This window comes from Lichenostomus cassidix, chromosome 13 (assembly GCF_008360975.1).
Source record: "Lichenostomus cassidix isolate B80296 chromosome 13, HeHo_3.0, whole genome shotgun sequence".
NCBI classification, from domain to species: domain Eukaryota; kingdom Metazoa; phylum Chordata; class Aves; order Passeriformes; family Meliphagidae; genus Lichenostomus; species Lichenostomus cassidix.
This window is the reverse complement of record NC_139494.1, coordinates 17978872-17993616: the sequence shown is the minus strand read 5'-3', so window position 1 is coordinate 17993616 and position 14745 is coordinate 17978872. Positions and strand designations below refer to the sequence as shown.

The 14745-nt window shown below is 49.4% G+C and overlaps 1 protein-coding gene across 1 annotated transcript; it reads left to right on the top strand.

Annotated features, from left to right (window-relative positions):
• Positions 1-4482: 4482 nt before the first annotated feature.
• On the top strand, positions 4483-10879 carry YIPF5 (Yip1 domain family member 5). The gene is made up of 6 exons (XM_085074093.1): positions 4483-4601; positions 4907-5015; positions 6146-6318; positions 7235-7380; positions 8837-9018; positions 9836-10879. Exons 2-6 carry the CDS (start codon positions 4915-4917, stop codon positions 9996-9998), a joined length of 765 nt encoding a protein of 254 aa, XP_084930219.1. The 5' UTR covers positions 4483-4601; positions 4907-4914; the 3' UTR covers positions 9999-10879.
• Positions 10880-14745: the final 3866 nt, after the last annotated feature.

Genomic DNA, 14745 nt, shown 5'->3' with positions numbered 1-14745 from the left:
TGGGCAGGACAGGAGTTACCAAAACCTGTGACACCTGACGAGCTCAGTGATCAGGGATGACAGGAGATACCAAAACCTGTGACTCCTGAGGAGCTCTGCCAAGCATCAGGCACAGATTCCGTGTGATTAGCCAATACAGACAGCTCTAAGCTCAAAGTCTTTTTGAAACATTATCATCAGAATTGCCCTTTGAAAAGAACAAAAACCGTGGAATTTTAATCACAACAGCTTTAGAAATGCATCTGCACTTTTCAAATAATAATGAAAGCAATTCAGCACCTGCTTTTATTTCTTTACACGGGATATTCCAATCATTTCACTGTAACACAATTTCCTTTGATGAAATGACTTCAGTAGTAAAAGCATTACGTAATGCTCCCCAGCTAAATACAAACCATGGGCCAAATCTACCAAAATGTAGCCTGAGAGAGTGAAACTTTAAAATCTGGGCCAAATACACCGTGACCTAAATGTAAAATATGTGTCAGGACCACACCAAGGAGCAGTTACAGTTCTGATGGAAAAGAAAAGCAGCATCCATCAAAGGGAGGATGAAGCACTTCTCACTTCTGACAGATGCCTTCATAACCTTCAGCACAGCCAAGGGATAATTTAGCCTGAGCTTAAAGTGTATGTTCCAAAAGCCCCAGCATAGCTGTGCTGAGAGCCAACCCATGAACGCTGTGACATCATTCACAGGTTTGAGGTCATGCCTTATGACAAAGTGCTAAATTAGCATTTCAGGAAATCATGGAGCAACTGACTATCGAATTTGGTGGGTGTTAGAAAAGCAGCAGCAATGAGTGTTAGAAAGGAAGGCCAGTGTTAGCCGGGCTGTAGTAGCAGTGTGTGTGTGTATCACCTCCCATCTCCAGAGGGAACACACCTCCCATCTCCAGAGGGAACAGGCAGGCTGGAAATTTGAATCAAGTCGTCTACACATAGTGAGAAATGTGGAAGCTGTTTATCAGCAACAAACACCAAGCAGAGCTTTGAGGTGCTCAGAGAAGGAGAAGTTGAAAGTAGCAGAACCTGAAGGAGTAATTCTGGGGAAAAAATATATCCAAGTTGGATTTTGGACAGAAGATTCCAGCTGAAAAGCCATGTGAGAACTTTGATCACTCTGTGTGATTTTTACACACTATAGTTAAAATAAAATGGAAGAAAGAAGAACAGTACTTCCAGTTCCAGGCTTGCACTTTGATTCAGGAACAACTTCAAGGTGCCACCTAAGGATCCTTCAGCCCTGTTCCCTGTAACATTCTGTGCTTCTCAGCAGGCTCATGTCTAAGCACTGAGCCCAGGCAACATTTCCCAGGGCAGAAGTCCATCAAGCCAGTGAGAAGAGGGCGGTTTCTGAGAATGGTGGCAAGGCAGAGGACCAAGGAAATGTCTGGGAACAAGGAAATATCAGGAGGGCCACTGGTTTCCCTGAGAGGCAGAAACTGTCCTGGACTGGTGCTCCCAGACAGGACTGCCAATCCAACCTCAACCCATGGCAAAGCACGGAGCCTGGGAGGAACCAATTCCAGACTCTTGTGAGGTTCCAGCTCTTTAATCCCAACACCTCTCTATCAGGGGTGTATCCTTCCCAGAGTGGAGTGGCCCTTGCATCACTCAGCTCCAGACACTGAGCTCTCAGGAAGTGAAGCCAAGCAGGAACAAGTGATACCAAGCTAAAATAAGGGATTATCCCCTGATCCAGCAGTGTGAATTACACACAGTGAAATTCTCATCTGCTCAAATCCAGCAGTACGTGGGAACGGAAAGCCCTAACAAATCTTTCACTTTGAAGAAAAAGCATAAAGCAACACTAAATGGCTGAGTGTCCCTGAGAAAGGATCTTCCAGCAAAGAGCGTGAGTGCCATGAAGCTGGGTTTATTCACAAATACACAGTAAAGCATTACTCAGATTTGCCCTTGATCTTTTATTCATAACTCAAGTGTTTTCATCCAAAACAGGCAAAGGGGAAGAACAGCTTTCCCATCTGCTCAGGACGTGAGCACAGGCTAGGAGTGAGGCTCAAACGGAGACAAGACAATGCTTTTTGCCATCGTGTATCACACCAGAGGGGTCACAGCTCCTGTGCAGGAAACACTTTGCTCTTTCTGGCAAACATCAAACCCCCAGCATACACACAGAACAAGGTCTGAGCCTTCCAAAAGCTGACAGTAAGGGGGAATCATGTTCCACTGATTTCCATATCAGTCATTGCACATCAGAGAACCTTCTGGAGAATAATTGATATCTGTGGGCTGACAACTCCTTTGGAATTCCATGGCCACTGCTCAACAAAGCAATCTGCTGCACAAACAGCCCTGACCCTGCAATAGACTTGAGTGTGCAGGCAGGCAGAGACCTCACCACACCACACCCACACCATCAAATGAGGATTAAAATCAAACAAAAATCACTGCTTTCAGTCTCCCCTCTGCAAGGGGCTTCCTTCCTCCCCTACAAGTTCTGCCATAACAAGGGCTATTTCAGCAGACATCTTCCTCCTCTCCCTTTTTCCATCCTCTCATTCCTCCAAAGTTCTTTGAATAATACTTTTATTCTCAGTCTGATTCAAATTATTCTGCTATTAATACAGGTGTAATTATTGTGTGTTTTTTCACGTTACAGCTAAAACAAAGCTTTGGTACCACTATTATGATGTATGTACTAAGTTAATGAGTACTTTTATTCTTCCCGGGTTGGAGCCATTTCGAGAGCTCTTGAAAACCCAAATTCCATGTCCAGGTGGTGTTCAGGGTGAGGTGGGACCTGGAGCACTCTGGGTTATGGATGGGATGAATTTTAGGGTCCCTCCCAAGCCAAACCAGCATGGGATTCTGGGATTCTGTGATAGCAGCTGGAGCTGGTGCCTCGGCAAAGGGACAGAGTTTGGTGTTTGGTGCCTCAGCAGGTTCAGCTCCAGGCAGTCCATGGGCTGTCCTTCCCAAATCATCAGGAAGAAGCAGCTGCAGTGTGTGCCCTCCCCTTGAACCCACGGGCTGTGTCAGAGCACACCCTGCCCTGCAGGGCTGGGAATCTGCTCATCTGTCCTGCACACGATGCCCTGCAGCAGTGCTGAGACGCCCGGTGCAGAGAGAGCTCATTAATGAAAGCTCAGCCTAAGCTGTCAGGAAATTCTAATTATCTGAGCAAACCCAAACAGATTTCTCGCCGAAGAGCGTTTCCCCAGCAGATCGCGATTACACAGCCCAGTGCCTGGGATTTGGGTCTCATTTCCCTGCCCAGTGAGCTGCAGCGAGTCACACAGCTCAGCCGAGTGGCACTAAGTCACAGCCATCAGCTGCAGCCCATCTCGCACACTGTGCAGGCCTTGCACGAAAGCTGCGATCTCCTCAGCCGGCAAACACTGATTTTCCTAATGCGTAAATTTGCGGGAAGCAGCTTATGCCACAGTTAGTGATCTCTGTTATCCAAGGCTGTAATTCCTGCTGTTATCCCGCTCGGCTCTGCACAGTGACACATTTCCCGGAGCTGCTCTCGGCAGATACCATGGACACTGCAGATCTGCTCTGCAGGAGAGCCTCGGAACGGGGCTGCGAGTTAAACACAGCAATCTCACCAGCAGATTACGTAAACAGGTTTGTAACAAAACGACTGTAATTGTGTCCTGAGCCAAAGTGAATTTAAAAAAAAAGAAAACCGCACACATATTTAGAGCAGGGACTTGTCCTGTGTGCCACACAGCCCCTGCTCAGCTCCAGGAGGCTGGGAGAGCTCAGCGTACACCACATTAACTCTGTGTGCACAGCTGGTGTAGCTCTGAACCACAGCAGCACACACCCTTCAGCCAGGGGTAAAGCAAGGATAAAGCAGCAACCCCAACTCAGCTGCTGCTGGAGTTTCAGCTGCACCTCCTCAGCCGGGTTTGCCCTGCCTGTCACCTCAAAGCCAGCGGAGCACAGCCCTGCGCTCAGCTCCGGGGCATCAGAGCTCATAACAACGAGTTCTAATTAACAGGCTTCTGAAGACTTTTAACAGCCTTCTGCCCAGCGCTGGGGACAAACAGTGAGCGACACCAAAGGAGCTTCTTCACAGCGCCAGCTGTGTTCCTCGATTGCCCCTCATTCCCAGATTTGAGGGGTGCGCCAACGGCCGGGCTGGGATAAACACAGCGAGATTCACAGCTCCAGCAAAGCTTTAGTGTAGGAAAATAGTTCTTGTGAACAAACGGAAGGGGGCGAAGAGGATAAACTTGCGCTAAATACACTTCGTGCGGCTAGACTCGGCCGTGAGGGCGGCGGGGCGGGGCTAGGGCGGGGCCTGGGCAGGGGCGGGGCCAAACGAGGGGAGGGGCTAAATGAGGGGAGGGGCTGAGGGGCGGATCGGGGCGGGGCTAAGGCGGGGCCTGAGCGGGGGCGGGGCCAAACGAGGGGCGGGGCTGAGGGGCGGATCGGGGCGGGGCTAAGGCGGGGCCTGAGCAGGGGCGGGGCGGGGCTGAGGGCAGGGCGGGGCCGGATGGGGGCGTGGCCTGTCCCGCGCAGGCGCAGAGCGAGGCGCCGTGTCCCGGAAGTGGAGGCGCGGCCTGACACGTCGCAGGGCCGCGGCGGGAGCGCAGCCGGGCCGGGCCGGGCCGGGGCCGCAGGTGGGGCAGGGAGCCCGGGGAGGGACCGGCCGGCCGGGAGCGCGGGGCAGAGCGGCCCGGGGCATTGGCGGAGCGCAGGCCGGGGCCGCAGGTGGGGCAGGGAGCCCGGGGAGGGACCGACCGGCCGGGAGCGCGGGGCAGAGCGGCCCGGGGCATTGGCGGAGCGCAGGCCGGGCCCGGGGCGGTGCACGGCCCGCCGGAGGTGGCGGGGCCGCGGCGGGGCCGGGCGGCGGGAGGGGCGGCGGGCGGAGGCGCGCGGTGCCGGTTCGGGAGCGGTCGGGAGCCGCCTCGCTGCTCTCTTGCAGGGGAGGCGATGTCCGGGTTCGACGGCTTCAACACCGAGTTCTTCCAGACCAGCTACAGCATCGAGGACCAGGCGCAGTCCTACGACTACAGCGGGCGGCCGTACAGCAAGTAACTCGTGTGCCCGCGGGGCTCAGCACCGCCACGGCGTGCCGGGGCTCGGCCTGGGGGAGCCGAAATCCCAGCCCGTTCTACCCCTGCCATGGCAGGGACACCTCCCGCTGTCCCAGGCTGCTCCAAGCCCTGCCCAGCCTGGCCTGGGACACTGCCAGGGATCCTGTGCCAGGGCCTCCCACCCTCACAATTCCTTCTCCATATCCCAACTGACCTTGCCCTATGGCAGCGGGAAGCCATTCGCCTTGTCCTGGCACTCCATCCCTTGTCCAAAGTTCCTCTCCAGCTCTCCTGTAGGCTTCCTTGGGATATTTCTGGGACAGTCTGTGTATCCGGGAAAGGTTTGGCACCGCAGCCAGCTGCTGGGTTCTGTAAATGAGTCCCAGTTGTTGTTTGATGGAGAGCTCGACTCGCTGTCTGAAAATGGAGATCTGCAGGAATTTTGTGTTGAATTCTCTGCCTGGTAGATTTTAGAGCAAGTGTTAGAGGATTGAAGGACAAGTTAATTATTTGAGTGTTCTGCATGTCCCTGGGAAAAGAAACACACTTTTCCTGCAGCTCCATCTCCAGTCACTCACTTGGGGACTGGAAATGAATGTCACCTAACTGAGCCTGCAATGTCCTGGTGACTGCCAGGCTGCAGCAGGGAGGTGTGGTGGGTGTTGCTGGGTCAGGGGGGATCCTGGCAGCCCTGTGTGAACATCCAGCCTCAGGCTGAGGGCTTTGTTCCCTCCGTGTGATCCCTGTGATGGGCAGAGCACCTCAGTGCCATTTGTGACCAGAACAGGATCACGGGGCTGTGCTGAGGCTGAACTCTGCCAGCATGAGGAGTTCTGCATTTTCCTTCTTTGTATTTCTATAGTTAAAGATTTTGGAGATGTTAATGGAAATCTCTGTGGTTAGGCTTGGGAAGGATTAGTGACAAGAATACCTGAAGAGTTGCTTAGGGCACAGAGTGGCTTTGGCTGGGATTTTTTGTAGAGGATTTGGGTGTGGGACCATGTCCTGGGCGTTCTGAGGCAGAAGGAAGGCTTTGCTGTGATGAACTGACTGGAAGAAGCTTTGCCTGGCAGGAGGTGCTCAGCAGCAGCCTGGGCTGTGTGCTAACGTGGTGTTGTGCTTTGCAGGCACTATGGAGGCTACGAGTACCCCCAGCAGGGTGCCTTTGTCCCTGCTGACATGATGCAGCAGCAGCAGCCCTACACGGGGCAGATCTACCAGCCAACACAGAACTACACTCCAGCCTCAGCACAGTCTTTTTATGGAAGCAGTTTTGAGGATGAGCCTCCGCTATTAGAAGGTATAACTTTGCTGTGGCCTAAATCCAAAACTCCTCCTAGTTTGGGGATAAGTTGGTAGCAGTGTGTGGATTCCCTGCTGGTGGGAGTGCTCAGTGCATTTGAAATTCTCATTGATTTTTTTTTTAACCTGTATTTTGGCATGTGGAATTCCTGTTCTTGTGTGAATTTCTGCAGTTGGAAATTTGTGCTTTATTGCTTCACACCAGCTGCTCTGTGGCAGATTAAATCAATTAACTGGGAGACCTGACTTTGTGACAAAACACTTAATATTGCTCTTGTTGTAAATAATAATTATAACTGCTCACTTTGTGAAGTAAATGCTGCAGGTCCTTTGAGCTCATTCTTGGTTAGACTGGAATGTTTCATTGCTAACAAGGAATGCTAAACACTGCAGAAATGCCTGTGTGGAGTGAGTACAGCCTGTGCAGGGTGCCAGGCTGGATATACAGCTACAGTCTGGCTTGCTGGGGTCAGTTTCCAGCTCTTTTCTATTATTTTTTAGTTCTAAACAATTGAATAAACCCTCAGTGTTACTGGGTAGAGAGACAGGCATCTGTCACACCTGTCATCTGTCCCCAGGCGTGATACCTTCCACCCTCTGGGCTTTTTTATTATTTAAGATGTTATTTTATTTACCTAAATAAAACAGGATCAGGGAACTGGGCTGAAGGGACCTCTGTGAACCCAGAGCTCTGTGCTTGGGCACTTAGTCCTTCAGAAACCAGCTGGGCACTTCCCAGCACTTGGGACCTGGAATGTGTGGAGCAGCAGGAGGAAGGAGGGGTGGCTCAGTTCTCTGGTGCCCATCAGGATCTGGAGGAGATGCAGAAGTGGAGAGGCTGGGAAGACAAAGAGTGGGACAAGTGGGGCAGCCAGGAAGGGGAGAAATGAAATCCATGTTGTGTTCACCTGCAGAATTGGGGATCAATTTCGACCACATCTGGCAGAAAACACTAACAGTGCTGCACCCCCTGAAGGTGGCTGATGGCAGCATCATGAACGAGACTGACCTGGCTGGGCCCATGGTGTTCTGCCTGGCCTTTGGAGCCACCCTGCTGCTGGTGAGACCCTGGGGCTGCTGGGCAGGAATGTGCTGGAAACACTGGGAAGGGGCTGATCACCTGCAGGGTTATTGGAAGTGTCATTGTGGCATGGAGGCCAAAAAGCACATCCTTTTCATGGAATGCCCTGAGTTGGACAGGAACCCCAAGGATGATCAGTGTCCAACTCCTCACCCTGCACAGGACAAAACGTTGTGTGTGAATGGAAGAGGCACTGGGGCCTCTCACCCTGAAGGGATTGATGAGTATTGACACATCAGGGTGACTCCAGGCTCAGGTCCTTCTGGAGCAATCCTGCTTTCTCACTGTTTGGGTTGTTTAATGGGTCAGGCACTGCTGAAGCCTGCTGAGATTTTCCCATTGAGCTTGATTGGAATAAGACTGTGCTTTAATGACTCATGAGTATCAATGATGAGATGACAGCAAACAGTGTTCTTTGGCATTGAAAGCTTCAGGGGTTTTAATCTGTTTTAGCTTTAGATGCTTCAGGCACTGCTTTTAATTTCTGCCTAAAATTTCACGTTGCTGTGATGGTTAAAACACACTTTGGTACCAAGGGGACTTCAAACCTGCTTTAATAAGTAACTTTTATTTATGGAAACTAGGCCAGTCAAATTAATGAACATGTTCATAATAGATATGTGTGAATTTTCTTTTCCTAAGAATTTATTTCTCCTGTGTGCTTTTTTAAAAAAACACATGGAATGTAGTGAAAGGAAGTGGGCTGAGCCTGGTACAGATGTCAGGGAGGTGTGATTGTTTCTGTGGGGCTTGGGGAAGAGGAGAGCTGGGTCTAAGTACATTCAGTTTGGAAGTTCTTGGAGGGAACAGCCTGGAAGCTGCACAGCTCCATGTCCTGCAGGTACTGTAATGGAAACAAACATCAATCTGGGAAAACCAGGAGATGACCTGAGGTACATGGGCATCACCCACATGTGCTTTCTGTGTGCTGTGAACAAGCAAAGTTTGGGTTTAGCTTTTTAAAACCTCCCTGAGCTAATCCCGAGTTCACAGCTCAGCTCAGCTTCAGCTGTTCCTGGGATTTTTAAAATCATTTTCCTTGTGCCATAACTTTGTGCAGTCTGCCACAAACTAAATGACTTCAGCTCTGGGTTTGTCAAGAAGTTCCTGATTTATAGTTTTGTTGTCTTTACACACCAGTTCTCTAGATATTATTATTGCAAATAATCAGCATGAGAAGTTCTTGATTAAATCCCAAAAAGTTCATGGGCTGAGATCAGAGAATATCAATCAGATCACAACCTGTTCATTAGGATCCATAGAGACAGGAGAAGCTCCAAGCTCCTGGTGCATGCAGGTGTCCTGGGGCTCTGGGAAATGCTCCCTGTGGGATGGGATGTGAGGGAGGGAGCTGGGCTGGGGGACAATGGCTGTGAGCATCCCTGCTGTGCTCCCAGAGCTGCTCCATGCTGAGCCCATCCCTGTCTCCCTGCAGGCTGGCAAGATCCAGTTTGGTTACGTGTATGGGATCAGTGCAATCGGCTGCCTGGGCATGTTCTGCCTCCTGAACCTGATGAGCATGACTGGGGTGTCCTTTGGCTGCGTGGCCAGCGTGCTGGGCTACTGCCTGCTGCCCATGATCCTCCTCTCCTCCTTCGCCATCGTCTTCTCCCTGCAGTGAGTGCCTCCAGCCCTGCTCTGCCCAGAGACTGCTCCTCATGTGGGCAAGGAGAGCACTGGAAGGAATGTTCACCTTCGGTGCTGAGTGTGTCATTTGAGTGTGACAGGAGTCTTTAGTGCAAGAGTTAATTATCAATAATTATCAATGGCCTCAGGTGTTTGCTGGGGGAAAGGAGGGTGAGCACTGGCTTTATCTCTAAGTCAATTAACAGCTTTTGAATATGTAGACTCTGAGAGCAATCTGAGGTTTGTTTTCAGCCACCTCTGAATCTGACAGGTCTCAGTACCTGTAGAGTCTAAAAGTAATTATTACTAAAGATGCAAATTAGAATTTTACAAACAGAAGAAAATGATTCCTCTTGGCTCTGTGAAAGTAGAGACTGAAAAGAGACAGCTTGGCACAGGTCTTTTACTCACTGCTTTGACATTTCATATGCACCAAGTTAATTTTGAGGGGGCTTTCTACTGTCATAATTGACTAATTATTGTTCTAGAATTTTAGAATCCCAGACTGGTTTGGGTTGGAAAAGCTCATCCAGTGCCACCCCCTGCCATGGGCAGGGACACCTTTCAGTATCCCAATGTCCAACCTGGCCTTGGACACTGCCAGGGATCCAGGGGCAGCCACAGCTTCTCTGGGCACCCTGTGCCAGTGCCTTCCCAATGATTTAATGGGAATATTTCATTTAATGCCAAGTGCTAAATTCCTCCCAGAACCTGCACAGGGTGTTGGATGAGTCCAGGTGTGACTCCTACATCTGGATACACACAGGGCTCACAGGAATTCTGAATTCTCTTCTTTCTGCCTTTTCAGGGGGATGATGGGGATTATTCTCACAGCTGGAATTATTGGCTGGTGCAGCTTCTCTGCTTCCAAGATCTTTATCTCTGCCTTAGCCATGGAGGGCCAGCAGCTGCTCGTCGCTTATCCCTGCGCGTTGCTCTACGGAGTCTTCGCCCTCATCTCTGTGTTCTGAACAGACTCTGGGGGACTCCAGGGGGCCAAAAGGAAAATCCCAGCTTGGAACATGGACTTGGACCAGAAACAGCTGCAAACAACTGTCTCGTGTTGCTATCATGAAACTTAGACCTGTTTGAATCACCTGGAACAATGGAAAATGTCTCGTGTTCACTTTTTTAGGACTTTGAATACTGTTTTCAATGACCTGGGGAGTCCAGAGCTTTAATACGTGTTCATGCTTATCAAGTTCCTGTGATTTCTTTCCCATTCCTAGATCTTTAGAAAAAAAGTAACTTTTGGTTGTTTATTTGAGGGTTGTGATTTTTGTTCATTTTGTTTTGTTTTGTAGGGGAGGGCGAAGGGTTGCAGTTATCAATTGGTAGATTTTTATCCAAAACAGTAAAAGGAGCTGCCATGGATCTGGGGGACTCTGGATAAATCTGCAGGAATGAGGAACCTGTTTCCTGACCCCTTCTCACCAAAAATGCACAAATGAACAAAAGTAATTAGAGTATTCCCTGTACTTTAACCAATATCCTAAGCTCTTCAGTCTCAATTCTTTGTTCATTTGCTGTGAGAGTATTTCAGGGTTTAAGATACTTTTAAATTATGAAGTAGAAAACAGACGCTGCAAAGTGAAAGGGATCTGTAATTCTGTCACACTTGAAACATGACCACATTGGGGTGTCTGTAGCTTTATGTTAACTGGGGTTCTGAAGGACTTCACAGAGGTTCTTCCTTTCCCTCATGGTGCACATTCCGCTGGATGAAGAGGAATCTCTCTCGCAGTACTTCCAAGGAAAACACCATTTGGAAAAACGTTATGCTTGTCAGTATTGTAGTTACTGTAAAATAATTTAAGGCATATTGATTAAATTTTCCTTAAATTTTGAAAAAGGTGTTTGATTTTTCCTGATCTTTCTGTTTTAATGTTCAGTTGCTAAAGTAGAAACTTCCATGTTGAAACACAATCACATTTCAAATGGAATTCATTGGGTGGATTTGGTGTTTGCTTCAGTCCTAAATAGTTGGTGAGGATTATGACCTGGTTGGGGGTGTTAATCACAAGAGTTCTTACAAGTGTGACAGGGAGGAAAGCAGAAGTATTTATTTTCTGGGACAGTGGAGCTCCCAGACACACAAAACCCTGCAATTGCCTTCCAGAAGTGAATTCAAGAGCCCAGAGATATTTCTCCTTCACTGTTATTACAAATTATCATCCTGAGTAAAAGAGGTGAGTGGATTTTGCTGAGCAAAAGGTTTTGCCCTGCAGTTGTGGTGTCCCTGGGGCACCAAGTTCTCAGTCCTGCAGTGAAGAGCAGGAGGGAGCTCCTGTCCTGTATCTGTGCAAAGCACTGGCATTGATTAAACTAATTTTACTAATTAAACACAGTTCTAGGACACAGAAAAGCTCCCACAGCTTTTGAACAAACCAGGTTCTACCACTGCAATACTGTGCTTTGGGAACAGCTAATTCAGCTTACCCTTACATTCCAGGGGAAGTTCTTGGAGCTTTGCAGTGAATCCATAGGCACCTTCCAGGGTGATAACCTGGCTGGAAAACTATCATAAATAATATTTTCTTTCCCCACAGCATGAGCAAGCTTCAGTGCACAGGAAAAACAACTCAGTGTTGCCCTGGCAATAGAGCTACTGAGTCTGGAGAAGCCTTAGGAAAAGGGATTTATTTTGATTTAATGCTCACAAAGTCAGCAGTGCAGGACACTGCACGTTCTACTCCAGCAGTGAGGGTTGACCCAGGAGTTTCCAGGAGCATTTTGTGTTCCTCAGCACAGAATTTAGCAGTTTCTAACTGCATTTCTAAGTGTTCCCTGGGGAGCAAAGAGAAGCAGATGGGAGCAGGAGGTCAAACACTTGACTTCCTGGAGGACTTGATAAAACCAGTGTTCTGTCTAGGCTGGTTGTGTTAAATATCCCAGATTTGTGGTACATTAATTAATGTGATTGCATTGACTCTTTATTGCCTTTCCAAAATCAATCCCATTGATTTTCTGTAATGAAGTTTTGTCCTAGTTCTTGGTTCAGTTTTCGTTACATTTCGGATGATTCAATCTCCCCAGCCCATAGAATGTCAGCACTGGAGGCTGTAGTTCTGTACTCCCACATCTGCCTTGCAGAATTAGTAGGACTTTTTTTTTTTTCTTTCCACATCTGAACTCCCCCCAGTCCATTCCCCCCACCATTCTCATCTGGGTTTCAGGTAAGTACCAACACCACTTCTTCCATCCTGCTTTGGCTCTTCTTATGTTGCTCAGCTTAAAGCACTCAAATACATGCTGGAGTTGCTTTTCTAAACCCACTGTTGTTATCCCCCCAGTCTTGAAATCATCTCCTGCCCTACAGGAGTTGGGAATTCCCTTTCCCAGTGTGTCCATGTGTCACCCAGGCTGGTGATGGTGTGACAATGGCTCTGCTCTGCAGCTCCCTTGTGCTGTGAGGCACCAGCTGCCCCAAATCCTCTGGGTTCTGTTTCTGTATCAGTAAATTCCAGGGCACATCCTGGGCACACGCTGTGTTTGAATGTGCTTCTGTCCTGTCACCCCTGTAGGTGCAGAATCCCCTGAGGCTTGGCTCCAGGATGGCACTGGGACATTTCCACGGGATTCTCTGGATTGTGGCTCCGAGGGGAATGTGCCCTGGGAGGTCCTGGCTGGGAGATCACCTGCTGCTGCTCCTGTGGTGCCTCAGCTGCTGCCAACACAGCGTTCAAGGTTTGTTAGTGGCTTTTAGGAACTGTGGGGGTTAAAGAACTGCCCTGAACGAGCTTTGGGTTGCCCAGCCCTGGCTCTCCGCAGGCACGGGAACAAAGCCAGAGCACCAATCCCGAGTCCCCTGTGTCCCTGGGGTGTGGCTGTCCCAGGAGGCTCTGGAATGTCTCCTTGTCCCGCAACAGGAGAGCAGAACCTGCTGGAATGCAGGATTGGAGTTGCTGTTTGCAGCTTCTCCACTGGGTGGGTCTGCAGGACTCCTGATGAGCTGCACACAGCCTGGGCTCAGTCCTGGCAGCACCCGCGGGGGAAAAGCCCTGCAGACCATCAATCCCCCTGTGCCGATGCCCACCTTGTCCCCAGCCCAGAGCTCTGAGTGCCACATCCGGAATTCCCTGGACACCTGCAGGGATGGGGACTGCAAACCTCCCTGGGCAGCTCCTGCCAAGGCCTGAGTACCCTTTCCATGGAGAAATCCCTGCTGGATTCATTTCAGTGCCATGATGTGCTAAAACACCTGAGGTACCTCTCTGCTGCACTCAGAGCTGCTGCTGTGCTGGAGCAGAGCTTGGGAAGCCTTTCCCTCCTCCTCCTCCTCCCTGCTCTGTCCCACAGCAGCACCAGTGGCACTCCCAGGGGTCACAGCACTGCTCTCTGTCCCTGGCAGGGGAAGGGATCCATTCCAGCAGTGACCCTGTCTGCTGCAGTGCCTGGAATCCTCCTGGGGATGGAGAACCTTTGCTCTGTCCCATCCTGACATATTTCTGAGCAGGAAGTCTCTTCGTTTTCTGTACATAAATTTATTTTTCCCTGGGTAAATCGCTGTTGGGTGATACAGACAGGTGAGTTCTCAAGAAGGATTCTCAGGGAGAATTTCCTCACAGAAAGGGTGGCCAAGCAGTGAAATGGTTCCATAAAAAGCACCTGCTCAATCAGCTGCATTTGGCTGTAATGTTTTCTTTGGCCATTTTATACTCTCCTGGAAATCTTATATTCTAAACTCCTTTCTCTAGGCTAAGTTTGATCTAGAGTTTGGAATTCCCAATGTCAGTAACAGCTTGGAGGCACTTTGCTGTGAGCTTGATTTCAGCATCTTCAGTCAGAATACATTGATGCATTCACATGTCTGCACAGGCAAGATGACAATTCTGACACCATGGGGTAGTTTATTTCTGTTCATTTATTTAAATATCTGCTTTAAATACCGAGGTCTGTGTAGGGGGTTCTGTTGGTTTTTAATTGCATGGGCCTCTCCTCATTTCACTCCTTCATCCCTGGTGATTTCCCTGTCATTGCTGGATGCAGCACCAGAATTAAGTTTCCAGTGTGCATATTGACAAAAGAGAAGATAATAATTACAAATGATTGATCAGTCCAAGCCCACATCATTGGATTAATTCTTCCCTCCTTCCCACCACTGTTAATTCAGAATAAATTTGCAGCAATCAAGAGATCTTCGCTCTTGTGCTGATGATCTTCATGTTCTGCCTGAGCTTTAATTGAGCTTAAAAGGCCTAATTCTGCCTCAGATCTATTCTTAGTTTTGCTTCAGACCTGAATATAGAATTTAAACTTGAAAATGACCCTCCTGCCTACACCTTAGCTGGGTTAGAGTTCCCCATGCAGTCAGTGCTTCCATGGGTGGGCTGGGAGGATGTGGGGTGGCTGTGCTGGGCTAGAGCTGATGGGTGGGATGGGATTGCATCCCCACTGCTCCTCAGATCCCTGGCAACACACAGGGATTGTTCAGAGGATGCCAGGAGGAAATAAAGGCCCAGGAATGGCACAGGGAGCCCAGGGGAGCTGTGGGGCTCAGCCACAGCACAGAGCAAGTGTTCTGCTGGAAACAGCAGCATTTGCCTTCAGCTCTCTCCCTGCTTCTGCCTCTGCACATTTGTCTCTGTTTTCTCCCTGGATTGCTGAGCAGGTGATGGAATAACCACAGAGGCTCTCTCTTGTGCCTTCATTATTTTCAAAACAAACACAGGCACAATTGTGGACCCTGGAGGAAAGACAGCAGAGCTGAATTTTGGA